The 21,103-nt window shown below is 49.4% G+C and overlaps 1 protein-coding gene and 1 non-coding gene across 8 annotated transcripts in view; both read right to left on the bottom strand.

Moving 5' to 3' along the window:
• Positions 1–21,103, bottom strand: part of PLEKHA7 (pleckstrin homology domain containing A7) — a 211,842-nt gene that overhangs the window by 190,351 nt on the left and 388 nt on the right. For all 7 annotated transcript variants that reach the window (XR_006272039.1, XM_043482014.1, XM_043482015.1 and 4 more), the window contains exons 2-3: positions 20,998–21,074; positions 20,848–20,905 (exon numbers count right to left, since the gene is read on the bottom strand). Coding sequence is in view for 6 of the 7 variants with exons in the window: in XM_043482014.1 (XP_043337949.1) it covers positions 20,848–20,905; positions 20,998–21,074 (135 nt within the window). In the remaining variant the exon portion in view is untranslated. The remainder of the gene's footprint in view (positions 1–20,847; positions 20,906–20,997; positions 21,075–21,103) is intronic.
• LOC122450652 lies at positions 11,619–11,724 on the bottom strand. Its single transcript, XR_006272158.1, has one exon. It is a non-coding gene; the product is annotated as a U6 spliceosomal RNA (small nuclear RNA).

Raw genomic sequence — 21,103 nt, 5'->3', positions numbered from 1 at the left:
GCCACACTTGAGAGAGCACTCCTATCTCCCCATCTGTGTCACTGCTTGATGCCACACGGCCCCTGTGACCCCAAATACTAACAGTTCTCTACAGCCTGCTGTGAGTTCCCTTTTAGAGCCTTGTCCAGTTATTATTTCCAAGGCTCTAGAGTCAGTAAGAGCCTTGATAACATCACCTCTGAGCCTTAATTTCCCTATCCCATCACAGGGACACTCAATCATCAACCTCAAGGTTAGAATATGATTAAGACTGAAATAACCATTTTGGCCATGAGCAACACACAACAGGTGTTTGTTCACTCAACCTTGGCTTCTTTCCTTCCAGTCTATTATATCCTGGGCCCTGAATCACACTGTTGTCCTGGACATGGCTCAGCTCCAATTCTGCAGAGAGAACCTCAAGAGATGGATGCCGTCTCCTCCAGCCACTTCAAGTATTTGTATGGCTTTGAGAACTCAATGGGTATTTAAATACCAATGGTGGTTAGCAGGTAAGCTCACCCATTTTAATTTCGTGTAGTCAATGTGGGTAGGCATGATAGAAAAACGTCCATTTTCAGGTAATTCTCCACAAGGGGTGACTGGAAGCCAACAAAAAAATAGAGGGACACCATGCCATCCCCACACTGGAAAGGAGACACTGGGGACACCTGAGGCAGAGCAGCCAAGGCCTGTGCTTCTTGGGGCCAAGCGGGGAGACATCACTTAGTAGCTGATGGGCTTCTCAGGTAGAGTACCAAAGAAAGACTATCACAGAGTTCACTGAACTACTGAATAAATTCATTCAACAATTATTTTCTTTCACCACACAGAAAAAGGAACCATGTGAAGCGATGCACCTGTTAACTAGGTTGATTGTGGTGACCATTTCACAATGTGTATATATATATCAAAACATCAATTAGTACATCTTAAATATACATAATTGTTATTTGTCAATCATATCTTGTGCATACATGCTAAGTTGCTTCAGTTGTGTCCAACTCTTTGTGACCCCAAGGACTGTAGCCCGCCAGGCTCCTCTGTCCATGGGATTTTCCAGGCCAGAATACTGGAGTGGGTTGCCATTTCCTTTTCCAGAGAATCTTCCCAACACAGGAATCGAACCTGTGTCTCTTACGTCTCCTGCATTGGCAGGCAGGTTCTTTACCACTAGCACCACCTGGGAAACCCCCAATCATACCTCAAACAAGCTAAAAAAAATTATTTTCTGAATACCTACTTGATCCAACCACTATTCTAGGCACTAGAGGTATAACCTTGAACAAAGTAGGCACTATTCTGTGTCATCATGGACATTAAATTCTAGCGGGAGACAAATTAAAATTGTAATATGATCAAGTTGAGAATTCTTTTAAAAAAACAAAAAAAAGTAGGGTTAAGGAAATAGATTGTGCTGGAGGAGAGGACTCAAGAAAGGCCACCATGAAGGGTGACACCTGACCAAAGACCTGAAGACAATACAGGAGCAGCAGGCCATGGGGATACCTGAAGGAAAACATTCCAGAAAGAGGGAACAGTGAGTGTGAAGGCTCTGTGGCGGGCTGTGCTCTCATGTTTAAGGAACAGCAAGGCTGGAGCAGAGCGTCAGGGAGAACAGAAGGAAATGAGGTGACGTGGGGGTGAGGGAGCAGGCGGCACAGGGCCTCCTACTGTGAGGGCTCTGGGGTCCGTGTGAGATGGGAGCCCTTAGGTGGTTTGAGCTGACCCAACTTCCGCTGAAGAACAATCTCTGGCTAGGAAATAGCAACCCACTCCAGTGTTCTTGCCTGGAGAGTTCCACACAGAGGAGCCTGGCGGGCTTCAGTCTATGGGGTCACAAGCGTCGGACACCACTGAGTGACTAAGCACCCCACCGTGTCGGGGAGGGGGAGAGAGACACGGGGACCAGCTAGGGGGGTAACGCGGCAATGCAGGCAGCAGATGACGGTGGTGAGAACCGGGATGGTAAGAGGCCATGGGAATGGTCTGATTCTTGACATATTTCAAAGTAGAGCCATTCCATTTTTTAAAGTTCCCTGGAAATGTGTCTATTGCCAAGTAGTCCTGGGCTTTACCAGCTGCTTGTACTGGGAAGACCAACAGACAAACTGAATTTGGTCTACTGAGCCCCAGCCTGGGCAACAAGAATGGAAAATGCATCAGTGCAGGGCTTCAGGCAGGAAGCCACGTGACTCCGTGTGAGTGCCAAGGGAGGTGGGGACGCTGTCACCAGGCCAGGAGGGGCTTCTCCTGGCAAGACTCACCACTACTCCCACCTTCCTTCAGACTCTACCCCATTCCACCCCCAGCGTCTGAAGGGCTGTGTGACTCAAATGCAAGCTGCTCCTGGCTTTTCAAGGTGGAAGGAGAAGTCAAGGAAGCCCAGTGAGGCACCTGGGGTCTGGGTCCAAGACCAGCTCCTACCTCCCACCCCCCACCCCACCCCACCTCCGCTATGTGACTCTGGGTAAATCATTTACCTCTGGATCTTAGTTCCACAAGCGTAAATGAGAATCATAACACACCACCCGGCCAGGGGAGGGTGGGGAGTCCTTCTTGTGAGGTTTCAGTCAATTATAGGTACCATGCTCTGCAAAAGCTGGCTAAGAATCGTGACACACCAGCCCTTCCGGCTGTATATAACCTTGGACTTAGAGCCTCCCTGGTCCTGTGTTCTCATCTATGAAATGGAGGAAAATGACACCTTTTAGGGCTACCATGAGGGTCAAAGCAAATAAGCCATAAAAAGTGTTGATCACAGAAAAGCACCTCAACGGCTCTCAAACAGCTGTGAGCCACTCCTACAGGCTCACTGTTCCCAGCAATTTTAAATGTGGCCTCAGGCTCCAGGTCACCAGAAACAGTCAGCACCCTGGGTCACCTGCGGAGGCTCGTGCTCTCTCAGCTCTGGAAGTTCTCCCTGCGGACGACGCCGGCCTCCCAGGGCCATTCGGGTGAGGGGCAAGTGAGCACACAGTAGGTGCTGACCAAGTGGTGGTCCTGGGGCACCCTCCTGACTCAGGATCGCAGACCCAGAAAACACCACCAGGGGTCACGGATAGATGGTTTCACCTCACATTCCTGCAAACAGCATCTCCACACAATTTCCATCACACCCACAATCTCTGTTAAAGTTTAAAAGTCCTATGCAAGGACCTTCAGCACATAAATTACTAGGCACAGAAATAAGTCCTGAAGGCCTCAGAGAAATCAGGATGGACCAATGAAGAAAGAGGCAAAGAAAAGTAAAAGCCTTCTCTGTTTTTCCTCTTTTCTACCATCTCTAGGTGGGATTTAGGAAGGTGGAGGGAAATGAACCAGGGAATCTAAGGGTGTTACTGTCTGTAGGATAATCGAGTCTATGAGGAATTATGATACACTGTGGGCAACAAAAGCCTAAATGTAAAGAGTTTTTCCTCCAAGTCTTCTTCTCTTGGAGTTACTAAATGCATAGGTTCCATTAACCTGAATCCATTCACCCATTTTTCACGCCCATATTTCTCCTCCTCTCAGTCCCCATACCCTCAATCAGCAGCACACCAGCCTGGGAAACAAACTTCCTCTGTCAGTGGGGTGGGGCAGAGGCCCCCAGTGACAGGACTTCTGCTCGAGGCCCAGGGCTGAGGAGGGACAAGATAAGGAAGGTAAGGCCACCCTTGGCAGCTGCCCCGTGGAAGGCCCTGGCATGTGAACGAAGGGAGAGTGGTTCTCGCACTTCCAGGGGCTCGGGTTTTAACTAGGTCACCCCTTGGACACTCACACCACCTCTCACTCTTTATCTCCATCTCCTTCTATTTTAAGGCAGGAGCACTGCCAGGCAGTGGTGTAGGTTTCCCAGCCTCTCTTCCTCTGGAGGCCAAGCCCTCACCTGCCAGGTGATGGCTGGGATGTCTCACAGGCTTCAACCCGCTTCCTTCAGCCTCATCTCTTTGGACTCCTGAACTGGAGTCTGGGAGAATGACCAGCACAGCCAGGATATCCCACCTTCCTCCCCCATAACCATGGGGGTCGGGGGAGGCCTTACACCCCTTTTTAAGCCCAGATCCACGCCACCCTCAGGATGAAGCCCCAACTCCTCAAAGCAGTCCTCTCTGCAGCCTCCTTCCTCTCTTGATGTCCTTGAACATGTCACACTCTTAGCTAGCTCTGCCCACTCTGCTTTCTCTTCCCTGAATATCCAGACTCTGTCATTACCTAGAAATTCCCTGCTTGTTCTTCAAGGTCCAGCTCAGGCTCCCCCATTCCCCCAGCAAGCCTGCCCTGGCCACCCCTCTCTGTGCCTCTCCAGTCCGCATGTTTCCCTTATCCAGGCACTTGCAGAGTCTCCTCCAGTTGTTGACACATCTGTGTCCCCACCAGAGAACAGGCTCTCAGGCTCCCTGAGGACACTAGTGGCACTCTGATTCCTCAACTAATGCCTATGACCTTCTGGTATACCAGATACCTGCTGAGAGCCGGTGATATAGCAAGTGAACACAACAGACAAAATGCCTGCCCGCATGGAACCCATATTCTAGCAATAATAATAGCCAACACTCCAGAGTGCTTCATATATTCAAGACTATTCCGAGTAATCTTAATTCATTTAATCCCCACCACAATTACTAGTATCCCCATTTTACAGAGGAAGAAACTGAGGCCGCAGATTACATAATTTGCTCAGGATCCATAAACTAGTAAGTGGGAGGGAGGGCTGGGGTTCAAATCCAGGCGATCTCGTGCTGGACCATGCTCCCAATCACTGGGCCTTTCTGCCTCTCAAGGCTGTTTTCTCTATTCTGCTTTACCCATTTTGATATCCCCAGCCTCCAGGCCAGGGCTTGGCGCACTGAGAGCTCAGTGAAGGTCTGCTAAATGAAGGGATCTCCTTGAACAGTGGAAGCTGGCTCCCTGCTGGAGGCACCCGCTCCTCCTCCAGTCCCCACTCAGTCCAGCACACAAGACCCCTCAGCCTTCCCCGACACATCCACCACTGAACTGTTTCCCCGGATGCTCCTCTCCATGTGGGCCCTCAGCACTCACCTGACACTTCATCACACACCACCTGACCACCTACAGCCTGAACCTGTGTGGGCATCTTACTTGGCCAGCCCCCTGAGCCCCCTACTGCCCCCAGAATACAAACAGCATGGTTTGTATACACACACAAAATAGACACAGAAACGCTAAACTGAATCTCACCTCCCCTCTCCATTTCTCTGTTATCACTGGAGCTATTTTCTCCCTTTCCCCAGGGGAAGCAAGCCAGAGCCTGGTCAGAAACAATCTCTGCTGCAACTATACCCAAACTGCCTAAATCCAAAAGCCAAAGTCATAATTAGGGTGTAGCTTTCCCAGGTAGCTCAGTGGTAAAGAGTCAACTGCCTGCCAAGCAAGAGACGTGGGTTCAATCCCTGGGTCGGGAAGATCTCCTGGAGAAGGAAATAGCTCCTTATTCTTACCCGCTCCAGTATTCTTGCCTGAGAAATCCCATGGACAGAGGAGCCTGGCAGGCTACAGTTCATGGGGTTGCAAAAGAGTCAGACACAATCTAGCAACTAAACAACAACAAATGGTTAGAATCAGCAGGTAGAGTTGGCAATTTTTTGCTTGGGCAAAACGCACATTCAATGCTGTCTATTAGAAGACGCTCATAACTGAGAATCTGAGCCGGGAAATGTCCACAGGTACCCTCTGTGTGGATCAGAAGACAAGAGTCCTTGCAGGATGTAAGTCAAGGAATCACTCAAATGCACTTAGACCAGCACGGCCATTGCAGAAAAAAGACAAATTCCTTAGAAATACTTGCTAAAATTTATTGAACTATACAATGTTCTGGGGACTGAGTACTAACACGTATCATTCTCAAGTGAGCAGTGCAAAAGTCCCAGGAGTCAGATGCCAGCATCGCCCCATTTTATTCAGAGGTTAAATGAAATGATGGGGCCACAAAGCTGTGCTGCCTGTGCGCTCACCCACAACCCCAGGGCTGCCCTATCTGAAGTCCAGAGGGGAACAGCTGAACCGTGTGTGAGAGCTGAACCCAGGTGAAAGCACTCCACACTCAGGGTCCCTCCGCCGACCCCACTTCCTCCCCAGGCAGATACAGCCAGGGGCAGGAGGGGGATAGGCCTGGGCCACAACCAGCTCCAGAAAGGTTGGGAGGGCTGGGGGTGGCGTGCGGTATCAGTCTGCAGGAAATAGCCGAGTTACCAGGCCATCACACAAGCACTGGCGGGTTGTGGATCGGTCAGCACCCACTGAGGTTCCCCTGCCCCTCTGCTTCTGCAGTGACGTGAAAGTCACTCAGTTGTGTCTGACTCTTTGCAACCCCATGGACTATACAGTCTGTGGAATTCTCCAGGCCAGAATATTGGAGTGGGTAGCCTTTCCCTTCTCCAGCGGATCTTCCTGACCCAAGAATCAAACTGGGGTCTCCTGCATTGCAGACGGATTCTTTACTAACTGGGAAGAGTCAAGGACATTTCTGCTCGCTCCCCCAGGTGGCCAGCGGTCCCATCACCACCCCCCTCATGAAACCCTGAGGCAACTATGGAAAAAGGAAAGCCCGTCACCTTCTCCCTGCTTCAGTCCACAAGCTGTCTCCATTTCCTCCCACCAGGAATATCCCAGGACAGGGACCCGAGCAATAACCCGCAGGCTGCGGGAAAGAACTAGATGTGAGGTTTTCACTCTCCTCCAAAGGCCAAACCTTTTCACAATGAAGAGGAGCTGACTTTCAAAATCTTCTTTCCACTTTGGGTGGGACTAGGGGAGGGAGGTGTCCATCCCTAAAAGAAGGCAAGTCAGAAGCAAAGGCTTTTGGTTTAAAGGATCTGTTTCCTCTCCCAGACCCAACCCACCATGGAGCACAGTGGAGACAGGCCAAACAGGTACAAAGGGACAGTGAGGACCAACAAAGGACAGCTGGGGCTGATCCCACCCCTGCCACCTAACACCCGCGCCATGCGTTCCGTAACCCACCTTGTCTATAAAATGAGGATAGAAATAGGACCTGCCCCATAGGGTTGGTATGAGGACTATGAGCTCACGTCTGTTAAGCCCCTAGAGCAGTGCACATTGTCATTCAGTTGCTCAGTCGTGTCCAACTCTGCGAGCCCATGGACTGCAGCATGCCAGGCTTCCCTGTCCTTCACCATCTCCCAGAGTTTGCTCAAACTCACGTCCATTGAGTCAGTGATGATATCCAGCGCACACAGTGTGCACTAGATAAACATTTATAAAAGAAAAAGTAAATAAGAACTCAACAAAAGCAACTGGCTTCTCAGTGTGACAGTCCTCCTGCCCCAGCGTTCAGCTTACTGTACCCCCAAACCAAGCAAAATCCAACAAAGACCTGAAAGAAAAAAATTCTCGAACCTTTCCATGAACTCAAGGAGGCAATCTAGCATCAACCAGGTCCTCTCTGCCCCAAGGAGCAGCTTCAAAAAGCCCAGCAAAAAAAAGAAAAAAAGAAAAAAAAAAAGCCCAACAAGAACACTGCACAACACTATTATTGCACCTGAAATCACTGTGCTCCTCATTTCAAAATACATGGAATAAAATACATGAAATAAAAAGAGTGTGCTTTGGGTTTTAATTTAAATATCTACCTGTTCAGAGACTGGGAAGCCCTCTCCCAAAGCCCTCCCCCAAAGAATTACTAGCCCCCCAGCCCAAGTTTTAGAAACGATATAGTGCCAAACCCACCAACACATGCTGCATTTTCAGGTGAAGAGGGCTGGGAGAACGTCGAAGCAGAGGCCAACTGAGCTCTCCCCAGCTCCCACCTACACACTAGCGCTAAAAAAAAAATGTGATTATTCGAAGCCTCAGCAAGCGGATGTAATTTCAGGTACCGCCAATTCTGTTTAGAAAAGGATTAATGGGTACAGTGATTATAGATATTTAGCTTCACAGCATTCATGTGTCTATTTTTTAAAAATCCCCAGGTTAGAATGTGTTGAGAAAAGAAACCTTTTCAAAGGCTTTCATGGGCAGTGGAGGGAATCATTTACCCTCCCTGGGACCCTGACTTTGCATCCCTCCTCACCCCTTCAGTTTACAACCCCAATTTACCCCTAATTCCAGTCAACCCTCTCTCCTCGTGTGCCTGCCAGCGTCGAGGGGGTCAAGCCAAACGTCAAGTCTACAAAGCCACTCTGATTTGGCTGAACACTGACTCACTGCCTGACACTGTCCCCGGGGAGCTGGTGAGCCATTCAGGCGCTGAGTCACAGTCCTGCCCCCGTCCCACCTCCCCCAGGACCAGCTCAGGAAAGACTGTAACGCCAGACTCCTCTAGGACTCATCAAAACAACTGTCTGCCGGGATGCATTTCTTCTCCCACACAGAGGAAGCATCCCCATTTCTCAACTTAATCACAGCCTGCTTGCCTGCTCTGGCTGGCAATGTCAATCACTCACAACCACCCATCCGTCACCCCTGCCCCTCCTCCTCCCTCAAGAGGATCTCTGAGTGATCGTAGGGTTCTGAGATGTAGAATGGCTAGTCCGCCCACCAGGTAGACATAGTCCCCACTCAGTGGTCACCCCAAAAGACCAGCCACCCCGCCAATGCTGCCAACAGCCGCCAACAGCATCATCTGGGCAGTGGGGAGAAGGGAACTCCCAAACTCCACAGAGGAAACCAGAGGCCCCAGGGAGCCTGGCCCTCCAGGATCTAAGCAGGGTCACAGGCTAGGCATTACGGAGAGCTATATCCACTGACTCGCTCAAGGCCTTTCTCACAGCTCCATCGAATGAATCCTGATGGATGTCCTCTCTAAATGAAAAGCCTCACAAGGCCTACAGATCCATTATGTGCCAAACAGCACGCTAGGAGGCTCAGGTAGGCCATCACGTTTCATTCTCAAGTAACACTTGGAAGGAACGGAGCGCTTCCATCCTTGCACAGACGGAGAAGCTGAAGCTCTAAGATGTTTTCATTTCTAGGGTCTATAAGCACCCACAGAGCTTATAATGACGCAGATTCCCAGCCCACTCCCTAGAAGATATGCCTCAGCTTCTACTTCGGGTCGACCCTCCCTGCTCCCTCATCGAGTGCTCTGATACAGACACCAGGGTTACTGCTTCTAAAACAAAGAGTCTAGATACCCAGCCAGGCAGTGCAAACACTAACGCCAACACCCGGGAGCCCTCTCCGTGGCGGTGCTGGTGGATGGGGAGGAAATCAAAACTGTCCATTTGGAAAATGTGTCAGACCAGAAACCTGTTCACCTTCTCTCAGGTTGGACACACACACGCAGAGCTTCGAGGAATCATTTCTTTGATATTTAGCAACAGCCATTTAGTGCCCTTTCTTTTACAGATAAGAAAGCACAATTCTCCCTCCTGTTAGCCTGATCTCAGGAGATTTTCCCCAAGGGGACAAGCTCTATCTGCTGACTGTGCTGCATTTACACCATAGGAGGAGGCTCCCTTTATGGGAGTAGCAGGAATGCTAGTTACACAGCATGCACGATCTGCCAGACGCTGTTTAAGCCACCAGGACAGGCATCTTCCCCGTTTTACAGACAAAAAGACGTCTGAAGACACAGAGAGCTTTAAGTGACCTGCTCAAGTGGGCAGTAGTGCTAAGATCACAACCCAGGCACTCAGACCCCAGAATTTGCATTCCGTAACTCCCACACAGCACCACCCCTCAGACACAGAAGTTGGGGGAATCCCAAGGCAAAACCCTCAATTATGTCACAATTATGTCACTCTCCTAAAGCCCAGCTACTGGTGAAAGGTGATATCCAGGCCCAGTTCCTACTCAACTCAGTGCCAGCCTCCTAGGGGCGCAGACAGGCACGCACATACCCTCAGCCCCAGCCCCTTCGCCTTTCCTCCACCGGCCTCCCCAACCTCAGGTTGCCCTCTGCTCTGCTCCACAGCGGCTGGCCTTCACACTCACCCCCTGATGCTCCCTAGGGCTCCCTTCTCAGGCTGCCAGCCCCGTCATCCACACTGAAACTGCCCAGTGTTCCTCTCCTCTCTCAGACTGGGCAGCGCTGGAGGACGGAGACAGGGACCTCCGTCTCACTCCACATCACCCCGTGTGGAGACTGGCCTACAGCGGATGTTCATCAGAGTCTAGATGAATCCTGGGTCAAAAGCCAGCCCGCCTCTGCTTAAACGCTCCCCCAGGAAGGTGCTCTCTCTGGACACGCTCTGAACTCGGTTTGGAGAGGACAGGCTTATTGCACAGGTTACTACATTTAAGTACAACATTGCTCTGCTTCCATGCCTCCAGGGAAAGAGACAGTCTCATCTTTTACTTCATCCAAGGGGTGAGAACACAGGAGCCATGCATCCAGGGGCCCAGGCATAGGGCTGAAATGGGATCTCTGCCCGCTTCATACCCCTAGCACGCTGCCCACCTCCCCACCTTCTCCCCACCCCCCATCCCTCACTGCAGCGTTCCAGGAAGCACAGGAGGTAGCCAGCAGCCCCTGAAGAGCCTGCGTGCTAACTTCCAGCTGTCAGACCTCACAAGGCTGAGGTCGCTGCCTTGGCAGGAAAAGCCCCTGAAAAACCCTGAGAACCCTGGCTGTTACGTTGGAAATGCTCTTCTGGCAGAAGCTGAAAGAGACAGCCGGGCTCTAAGCAGGCTTAAGAGGCTCATCAGCCCCTAAGCTGCGATCAGCTGACATCTGCAGGGAGGTCAGAGGACCTACTCCCCCAGAGGACCAGAGACCCAACCCACTGCCCTGCCTGGGAACCATCTACCCGGCCCATCACTCTTGTATCCTGCGGGGGACTTTCCAAGGGAGGCCCAAGGAGACTTCTGCCTCAGGGTCCTCAGGGAAGCAAAGGTACAGGGGACGAGTTTTGGGGAATAGACTGAAAAGAGTGAATTCGGGACAGAAGGAAAGGTGATGGGAGCCAGAAGACACCTTGAACCTTGGTAGAAACAGTACACACATTGTAGCCAAAACGACCCTGGTTCAAGTCCCAACTCCCCCACCAAGGCTCTGGCTTTGAAAAGATCTTTTAACCCTTCTTCCACCGCGTGCCTCAGATGCTTGTCTGATCTGTAAAATGAGGACAATAAAATAATAAAAATACCTGCTTCTAAAAAGAATGTGTTTTTCAACAATCAAGCACCATGGAGATGATTACTGTTGACATCTGTGGCCCAGGCAGCACCAGTTAATGTCTGTCCTTCAGCAGGCAGAGCTGATAACCAGGCGGCTGCCCAGATTAAGGACTGGACATCTGTGCAGCCCTCTAAATGCCCAGGAGAGAGACAAACCAGGAGCCGTCTTCACACCTCATTACCCAGGGCTCTTGGTCCCCGGGTCCCTACAGCCGGGACAAGACACCCATGGCCTTGGAACAGCATAGCTGTTGTTGGACAAGATTATGTAGTGTTTTTGTCAATTAACTTTTTATTCAGAAAAATTTCAAACCTACTGAAAAGTTGCAAGTCTAGTACAAAGAATGTCCATATACCCCTTACCCTGACTTACCCGCTGTTAACATTTTGCCCCATGTGCTCTCAATAATGTATTCTACGCCCCTGAATACACAGATGGATATTTTTGAGTTTTTTTGTCAAACACGTAAAAGCAAATACTTTAAGGACATCTTTTTTCTTTACTTTTAAGTTGTATTTTATTGTAAGCAAGTACTTTTTAAAAGAAATTTGCTTCATGAATGGAACACTTCATGAATTTGCCTGTCATCCTTGTGTAGGGCCATGCTAACCTTCTCTGTATCATTTCAATTTTGGTACATGTGCTGCTGAGGCAAGCACATCTTTTTAATAACCATGATGGTTATGCAGTTTTTATTAGTCTAAACCAATTCCTGAGCTGACTCCTATCGTTGGCTTCCAAGCCAGGCAATCCCAGTTCAAGGGCAACAGACTCTGGCAGCAGCAGCTGAATATGATCAGGACTCAGAAATCACATACGTCTCTACCTCACCTGATAGCTGAGTGGATATCCAGAAGAGAAGCTCACATCTATTGGAACTTACTGTGAGTCAGGCAGTTGCTAAACCTTTTTATCAATTAATTCACATAATTCTCACATTTATCCCCATTTTACTAGCAAGGAAGTGAGGCTTACAGGGAGTAGTAACCTGCCAGGGTTAGGGAGCTGTACATGGAGGACCCGGAATCTGATGACTCAGATTCCAGAGCCCACGCACTAAGTCACTGCCTCCTTACACAGGTAACCACCACCTAACAACTCCTACGCATTTTTCTGCATGATAAAGTTGCCCACCTGTGCTCTGCTTCAAGAAAAGTTTGATGTTTGGTAGAAACCAATGCAATACTGTAAAACAAATATCCTTCAGTAAAAAATAAATAAATAAATGAAAAGAAAAACCGACCCTGATGCCAGGCCAGCATCCCAATGACTGTGAGGAGACCGGATTCAAGAGAGGAAGGCGTCCTGGCACAACTCAGTCCAGCCAAAAGAGGACCTGAAGTCCCAAAAGCTGCTGATGTCTTTATGGAGGCCGGCAGGAACAAGTTCATGTTTAGGAAACCACAAAGCCATACACCAAACATGATGCATCCTGAAAAAGAGCTGATCTTAACAGAAGACGTGGGAGGGGACTGTTTTAATAACTTAAATTGAGGATAAAGTCTATTTGAGTTTCTGGACAGAGTCATTTTGAGGATGTTATCCACCACCGGGTCTCCCAGGTGAGTTGGCCTTCACCCTTCTGTCATTGGGCTTCCCAAGTGGCACTAGTGGTAAAGAACCTGCCTGCCAATGCAGGAGACATAAGAGATATTTGATCCCTGGGTCAGGAAGATTCCTTGGAAGAGGACACTGCAACCCACTCCAGTATTCTTGCCTGGAGAATCCCATGGACAGAGGAGCCTGATGGGCTGGTCCATAGGGTCACAAAGAGTCGAACACAACCGAAGCAACTTAGCAGGCACGCTTCTGACATTAGAGCTGTGGCTGAAGGTCTGAGAAGCCCTGGGCTGAGACAACATGCCCACCAGCTTCTATGAACCCTGAAAAGGCTGAGTTAACACAGCACTTGACTTTAGGAACTCACTTTATATTCCTCTGAGCCCACATCTCGGCACTTAAATATGCCATAATTGTGAGCCTCCAACCTGATAATATTCATGAAGCACTCCATAAGCAATAAATCATTAACCCAAAACACTTCTCAGTGTTTTGGAAGTAAATGTTTTGACACTCATTTAAAAACAACAGACAAACAAAACCATATTTTCCCATGTTTTTTCCTCTGCCAATATTTACTTAAGACACCTTGCCAGTTCACAGAGATGCTGTTGTTTTACATGGAGCAAAAAGACTCAAACCCATGCTCTTTTCTGAAGACACAGAAAACCAGAGTAAGCACCTCACTAAATCACCAAACAGTTCATATCATGAACTGCTTTCTTAAATAAGCTCCTTTCCCCAAGGTCCTCCATTTAGGAAGCCCAAAATTTACTCCCATAAATATCAAGAGAATGAGATCTACACCTACCCTCTTCACACACACACTGCACCGCAAATCACCCACCCGTCCTTTCTCTGAAAATAAGAGCCTTAAGAAGCCACTTACTACCATTTGTCTTAAAGAGGTTTTCCCAGATCTTTTCTGGGTTGGTTTTGAGACCGTGGCACAAATCACGGCTCTTAATCCTTCCTCCAGCTCTCTACACAACAACGCTCTTGTTCCTTTCACACAGAACCTAACATTTCAATCTATGAGCCAGTTTTCACCCTTGATAAAGCAACCAGGAAATGAAACATAAAGTGTGGGATTATGCCAAGGCTTGCAAGCTGGGAGAACCTTTTCTTAACCTTCAACAACAAGAGGTTTCAGAATTTCCCTCCTAAATAGATGTAAGCTGCTAATTTCCCAGTCATTCTTTGTGGAACCATTGCTTTCTGGTTTGAAATAAAGTTGCTGGGACTGCTGTCCCCAGCAATACCTCAGCGAGAAAGATGACAAATACCTGAATGAACAGGCTGGCATGCTACAAGACAAATTTCACCACCATGAAGTTCAACATTTGTCTGGGGAGGAATACGTGGCAGACGGGACAGATTTCTTCCTGGGGGTGCCCTGGAAGACTCTCCCTTGGCTGAAGGCTGAATTAAACTTCAAGAGGGCAGTTTCCTGGGCCATCCTGTATTCACAGCCTTCTATACCTAGTACCTATAGCCGACTGGGGTCCCCACGTGGACATTCTGTCACCCCTGGTTCAACCTTCACTCCTCAATTCCTCCTCTCTCCTTTTAATTTCAGACTGTGTTTGTAGAATAAAAACACACACTCTAGATATTCAGCATTATTCTAGAGAAGTAATCCTTCTGAAGGAGGCCTGAAGCCTTGGTTCATGCCTGGTCTCCAATCCCTGCCTCCAAAAGCTGGGTGCTTGTAACTGCCCACTCCCAGCCACCTCGGAGCACCCAGCTCAGCCCAGCACTGGGGCTCCTCACCCCTGTCCAGGGGCTCTGAGCCCAGCACTCTCGCCCTGTGGTGTCTTGGAGTGGGGCATGAGGGCGGTGACTCAGCCTGTGAGGTCAAAGACCTAATGTTTGCACTGAAAACGTTATATTCCACAATACAGCCAGGAACCACAAGATTTATGCCAAGAATTTAAATTTTTTATTTTTCTAAACTTAGAATGACATTAAATATCGATAGCAAATAGAAATGCCATGACAAGTGGAGGGAAAGCCTGCAGAAGCAAAGAAAGGAGCTTTGTACTTTAATACCTTTAATGGCACTTTTTTTTGGGTGGTTTTTAAAACACTTTGATTTTGCACAGGGTCCTGCAAATCAGGTTTCCAGTCCTGCCCTGGGATCTGTTGCAGTCCAAAGGGCTGGGAAGAGAAAGTGGCCTTCATCCAGCGGGCACCCACAAGGAGAATGGCACCCACACAGGACAGCCCTGGAAGGCTCCAAAGCTAAAACTGAGGGCCTTCGAGCTAGAAGAGACCTTGTGCAATCAGCTGCTTCCTGCCCGGACCCTGAAGCCAGGTTACAGCAGACACTGCAGCCTGGTAACCAGGGAGGATGGGAGGCCTGGTCAAAACAGACGTCCCGCTCCCCAGACACACGGCACGAGGTTACGAGGTGAAGAAGCCAAAGGAGGCCCGGTTCCCACACTGAGTGCTGTTCTTGACAGCAAGCAACAACCTTCAAGAAGCCTGAGGTCCAGGCATCAGCCTTGACAGGTGTGGTTTCTGACGGCTTTGTTCCTTCAACTTGCCCAGTTTCCCCTACACCTCTGATCTACTTCAATACCCATGCCTACTCAGTGCCCAGGGCTGCGCTGGGCACGAAAGTCTCCGAGGAGCCAGGACCCCTCCTCTGTGCCATTCATCCTCCTTGTTGACTTAAGATCTATTCAAAGGCTGCTGTAGGGAGAACCCAACTTACAGGGTTCCATGAAACCCTGAAGACCAGCCCACTGTAATACTCTAGCTCCCAAAGCCTCTTCTAGAACTTTTCCCTCATGGGTTTCATGTTTGAAAAGGGTGTGTCTATCAAACTGTTTTCACTAAGTAATAGTTAATGGGGAATTCCCTGGTGGTCCAGTGATTAGGACACCGCACTTCCACTGCAGGGCACATGGGTTCCATCTCTGGTTGGGGAACTAAGAGTCCCAATAGCCATATAGTGCAGGGGAAAAAAATTAATGTCTCCCATTTCTTACTCATCAGAGACATGCACCAGCACCACCAGTCAGCACAGGATACCAAGGGCTACTGCCCATCCAAGGCACCTCAATCCCCAGCAAAACAGAGAAGGGGTGTGACCACGTGAGCCCTGCCTAGGCAGCCTGACTCGGCGTGATGACACATGCCACAAGGCTGCTTCAAGTATCAACATGAGCTCCCACTGGTGATCTGGGGTAGAAGCCACCACCACCACCATGGTGACCATGAAGACCTACAGTCTAGTCCCAGCTCTAACACTTCAGCCAAATAACTGAACTTTCACGAACTTGAATTTCATCATCTGTAAAACAGGATAATCCATGATTTGCTGCTTCTAGGGCCTGTCAGAAGGATCAATAAGAAAAGGTACTGGATGGGGCTTCCCTGGTGGCTCAGTGGTAAAGAATCTGCCTGCCAATGCAAGAGACTCGGGTTCAATCCCTGGTCCAGGAAGATGCCACATGCCATGGAGCAACTGAAACCATGTGCCACAACTACTGACTCTGTGCTCTAGAGTCTACAAGCCACAGCTACTGAAGCCCGCATGCCCTAGAGCCCGTGCTCTGCAACAAGAAAAGCCACCACAATGAAAAGCCCAGACATTGCAACAAAGAATAGCCCCTGGTCCCTGCAACTAAAGAAAAGACGACTCCGTGGCACCAATGAAGACACAGCACAGCCAAAAATAAATAAATAACATTTCAAAAAAGAAAAGGTACTGAAGAACATCAGCTGTCCTTTTCCACCTGAATACCCAGGATTATACAAGATTCCTCGTTGGTAAAATGGAACTAGTAACAGTTCCTACTTCACCAAGTTGTTGTGAGAATTAAATCAGATAATAGTTACAAAAACAGTTTCTGGCATTTTTCAAGGACTCAAAAAGATGGAGCTATTACATAATTGCTGGAGAAGGAAATGGCAACCCACTCCAGTATTCTTGCCTAGAGAATCCTGTGGACAGAGGAGCCTGGTGAGCTGCTGTCCATAGCGTCACACAGAGTCGGCCATGACTGAAGCAACTTAGCATGCATGTATGCACTGGAGGAGGAAACAGCAATCCACTCCAGTGTTCTTGCCTGGAGAATCCCAGGGACGGAGGAGCCTGGTGGGCTGCCGTCTATGGGGTCGCACAGAGTCAGACACGACTGAAGTGACTTAGCAGCAGCAGCATTACATAATTGCTACCACTACCATTGCTAATGCTGTTAATGACACTACTATCCCAATTACTATCATAACTTGGTCTCCGCCTAAGAGAAAGTAAAGAAGTGTTAGATTACAGGAAGTCTTCCTAGGGAATACTAGCATCATGGAGTCTAGAACCGGGAGAACCAGGAGTAGAGTCCTTGTTTCTGTCCCAAGTTAACCCCCAAATGAACCAAAAGTGCAGAAATCAAACTAAAATCCACCTGCTTTAGCTCAAGGTTTCCTGCTTCAGGAAGTTTTTCTCTGGAAAGTACTCAAACATCTGCCAAATCTACTGATGCATCCTAAAAAATTCACATGACACTCTAGTCCAAAGATCCAGTAGGGAAAATACAAGCAGCTGCACAAGTGCTTTGTCCCTCTAACTGAGCCCTATTGGAAGAGGATCCACAAAAAATACAACACTCAGAAATGCTCATAGCAAATCTAAGAAAACAGACTGAAAGAATATTTTTATGCGGGGAAAAGGAGAACAGTTACTCGCCAACCCTTAAGTCTCTCAAGAAATTGTCAGGAGAGGTAGGAAATATAACCGGCTGCCATAGAGTCTCAGCTTCCCCACATAGATCACCTCTGAGCGCAGGACACTTTTCACATACTGCTTTCCCCTCGGCCTGGGAGGACTCAGTCAAGGCCCTAGGAGTTAGAGAGCCAGGTAGGGAGCCAGGGCTTGTTGAAAGATGATCACCAGGGACTTGATACCAGTTACTGAAGAAGAGTCAGCAAAAGACAGGAAGGTTGGGACACTCTTCAAGTTCCCCAGCCCAAGACTTTGCCTAGTACCTCATGGAAAAGACAGAACCTATCAGACAGGAATACCTACCTCTCCTCTCACCGACCCTATCAACCTCCTTATATCAGCTCTGGCACTCAGCCTCTTCCTTTCTGCAAATGGATGAAAGGCCTGGTTACCGTCTGAGACCAATCAGACTGAAGTCCTGGATGCCTTCCCTCCCACTATCTCTGAAACACTGCTCCAGTAACTGTCCCATCTCTTTCTTGCATCATCTGCTTCTCCATCTTTACTGGATCCTTCCCATCAAGACAAAACATGCTCTATAATCTCCCTCTACAACAACGAATCCCCCAAATGCACATCCTCTCCAGTTCTGTTCCTCAACTCCACTTTGCAACAAAACCACCTGAAAGATTCACCTATACTTACTATTTCCTCACCCCAGGTATTCTTTTCTACTTATTTCACTCAGGATTTGTCCTTTAGGCTTGTGGGACTCCTCATTCTACTGGGCTTTCTCCTACCTTTTCAGTCCTTCTCTTTTGCCGATTTCTAAATGTTACTCTCTCCCAAGGCTTAGGTGATCTTTCCTCTAAACTCTTTTTCTAAGTGATTCCATCTAATCTAGGCCTTGAATAACCTTATGATGCCCAAATGTGTATCTCCAGTCCTCTCTCTCTCCCGGGCCCAGATTCACACATCTGACTAACTGATATAGTCACAACAAAATGTAACATGGCAAAACAAGATCTCATGCTCTCCCCCACCCCTCAAACCTGCTCCCAGCCTGCCTATGTCAGTGACATGAGCACCATCCAGTCAGGTGCTCAAGCCCTTGGGAGTCATCCCTGACCCTTTTCTTTCTCTCACAGACTGCAACCCAGTCACCAAGACTACTTCTCTCCATCTCCAGTGCACCCTACCACCCTCAGCCAGGCCTTCATCCACTCCTGCCTGGGCTACAGCAATAGCCTCCCACCACTGTCCCTGCACTTGCCCACCTACAGCCCACACTAGAGCAGGCAGAGCGATCATTCTGAAAATGTAAATCAGGTAACTCCCTGGCCAACCAGTGGTTGCCTGGACCCAGGTTCAATCCCTGGTTGGGGAACTAAGATCCTACAACCTCTTCTCCTGCCACTTGCTCCCTTATTGTACCACATTCCAGCCACACTGGCCTTTCTGCTCCTTAAACTTGAAGCTCTTTTGTGCCTTAAAGCCCTTTCACCAGCAGTTTCTCTCTTCTAGAAACGCTTTACCAGCTCATCAACACAAAGATGGCTCTTTCTTGTCATTTAAATTATACCTTAATTGTCACCTATTCAGAACTCCAACACTAACCTCCAACCCAACCAAACCGCCCAGTTACTTACCACATCATCTTACTTTAATTTTTTGCATGCTAGTTACCATTATCTGACATTACTCTTGTTTGTCTTTTTACTTGTTCTTCTGCTTCCTCCCCTCCCCTACTCAATTGCAAACTCCCTGAGTACCCAACCAGTGTCTGCCTCGTTCACTTCCGTAGTCGCAATGCCTAGAGCAATGTGTGGTACACAGGAGAAATCTCACATCAATAAATGCAGTTATGAGCCAGAGAAGCCCACTGACCAAGAAGTCTGAGGCCCCAGCGAGAAACAGAATATTTCCTGCCATATCAGGAAACAAGGACGTCAGTCATCAGTGATTACAGCCCTAAGGAAACTCGGGAAGGAGATACCTGCCATCTAGCAGTCCTCAGACTACAACCAGAAGCCTTTGAGGAAAGGAAGCTCAGGATGTGAAAACCAGGATCCTAGCTGAGGTGCACATGAAAAAAGTGATTTCATTGAGCCCAGACTCTTTTATCTTCCCATACACAGAAGACACTAAATTCCTTAACTTGGGATATATGGTTTTCTTTAATTAACAATCATCTTTTGATGTTCAGACAACCTGTCCTTTGTTGCAAAACTGGCTCCTCCCCTGACCTCCTAAGCAGTTCTCTCAGGGTAACTTGACATGCTGCCTCCCAGGCTTAAGCCCTAAAAATTTCCACCAAATAAACCATAACTCTCAACTTTTAGGTTGTGACTATTTTTCAGTTGGACACCAACCAGCTCCCCAACTTCTCTCTCAGACACAAATGTGAGGTAGAACAGCAGAACAGCTATTGGTCGTTAGGATAAATCTCATACAACAGAACTTCAACCACCTGCCAGAGCCCCAAAACGGGGAGGGAGGCTCCGGGATATTGTAGACCATTCAAGTTCCAAATATGTTGCTCCACTACTGACTAGCAATGTTTCAGTTGGTGAAGAAAGGAATTCTGACTCACAGTCCCTTAACATACACCCGCGTCCATCCTTTGGCTAGTTTATTCATTCTGTGAGCAAACATTTACCGAGTACCTGCTCTGTGCCAGGCACTGGGGCAAAGGATCAAAAGCAGTTTCTGATCTCGTGCAGCTCTCCGGCGAGCAGGCAAGAGGCTGCAAAAAAACGCTGCAACCCAGGTCCACACCCAGAGTGAGAAAGTGAAGACTATACTAGTGTTCGCTTCGGAAGGGCGCCTGAACTCCCTGGGCCTCGATTTCATTCCTGCACACCTAGGTCTAGGGGACCTGCTGACTGGGGCTCCCGAGCCAGTGCGGAAAAGCTGCTTGACTACCAAAGGCTGGAGTAAAAGTCCTGGTAGAGCACTAGCTGAAGATATACATTGTCTTCGAGGAACGTAATTGGCCGACTGTTCCCCTCCCCACCCTCTCTCTCCCCCGCAGGCCCCTGCTTTGGAGCAGTGCGGAGTGCGGTCCCGACTCTCCACCAACCATCCGAGAGATCGCGTCCTCGAAGATAAAAGTCCCCCAGACGAGACACCGTCCGTCTCTCTTCCTCCCTCCCAAGCCGCAGCTGCTGGACCCGGATCAGAACTCCTATTTCTGCTCTCCCCCACCCCGGCGCGCGCCAGGTTCCTCGCAGCCGGAGACCCCAGTGGGGGGGTGTGTCCGTCCCATCGCAACAGCGCCCGAATCCCGCCCAGTCGCGGTGTCCAGGGCGCAGTTTGAAGCCCCCGCGCCCGCATCGGGCCCTACTCCGGAATCCCCCTGTGTAGATACGGCCTCCACCCCGCCTCTCCCTGGAGCCCGCCACACAAATCAGGCACAAAAAAACCTCACACGAGTACGGCTCAGTGCGCGCCAACCCGCCGGGACCCGCGCGGGGGGAGGGAGCGGGGGCGCGTCGGAAACCCGATCGGACCCTCGAGGCACAGGTGCGGGCGCGGCGCCCCCAACACTCACTCGATGAAGTAGCTGGCGCCCTCCTCCGTGAAGCCCTCCTCCCAGCCACGGGGCAAGTCTGCGGGAACGCGAGAAAAGTCCGATCAAACTTGGGCCACCCAAGCGCACGCCCCCCCTCCGAGCGCCCCACTCCTCCCGCCCGGCGCCCACCTGAGCGGATCATGTGGCCGGAGTTGACGGGCTCCCCGGTGCGCGGGTGCAGCCAAGTCGTGTAGCGGAGCTGATCACTGCGGGGAGAGAGAGGTGCACCTGTTAG

The sequence above is a fragment of the Cervus canadensis genome, chromosome 11 (assembly GCF_019320065.1).
Source record: "Cervus canadensis isolate Bull #8, Minnesota chromosome 11, ASM1932006v1, whole genome shotgun sequence".
NCBI lineage: Eukaryota > Metazoa > Chordata > Mammalia > Artiodactyla > Cervidae > Cervus > Cervus canadensis.
The sequence above is the reverse complement of the archived record's forward strand: the minus strand, read 5'-3'. Positions and strand labels throughout refer to the sequence as shown.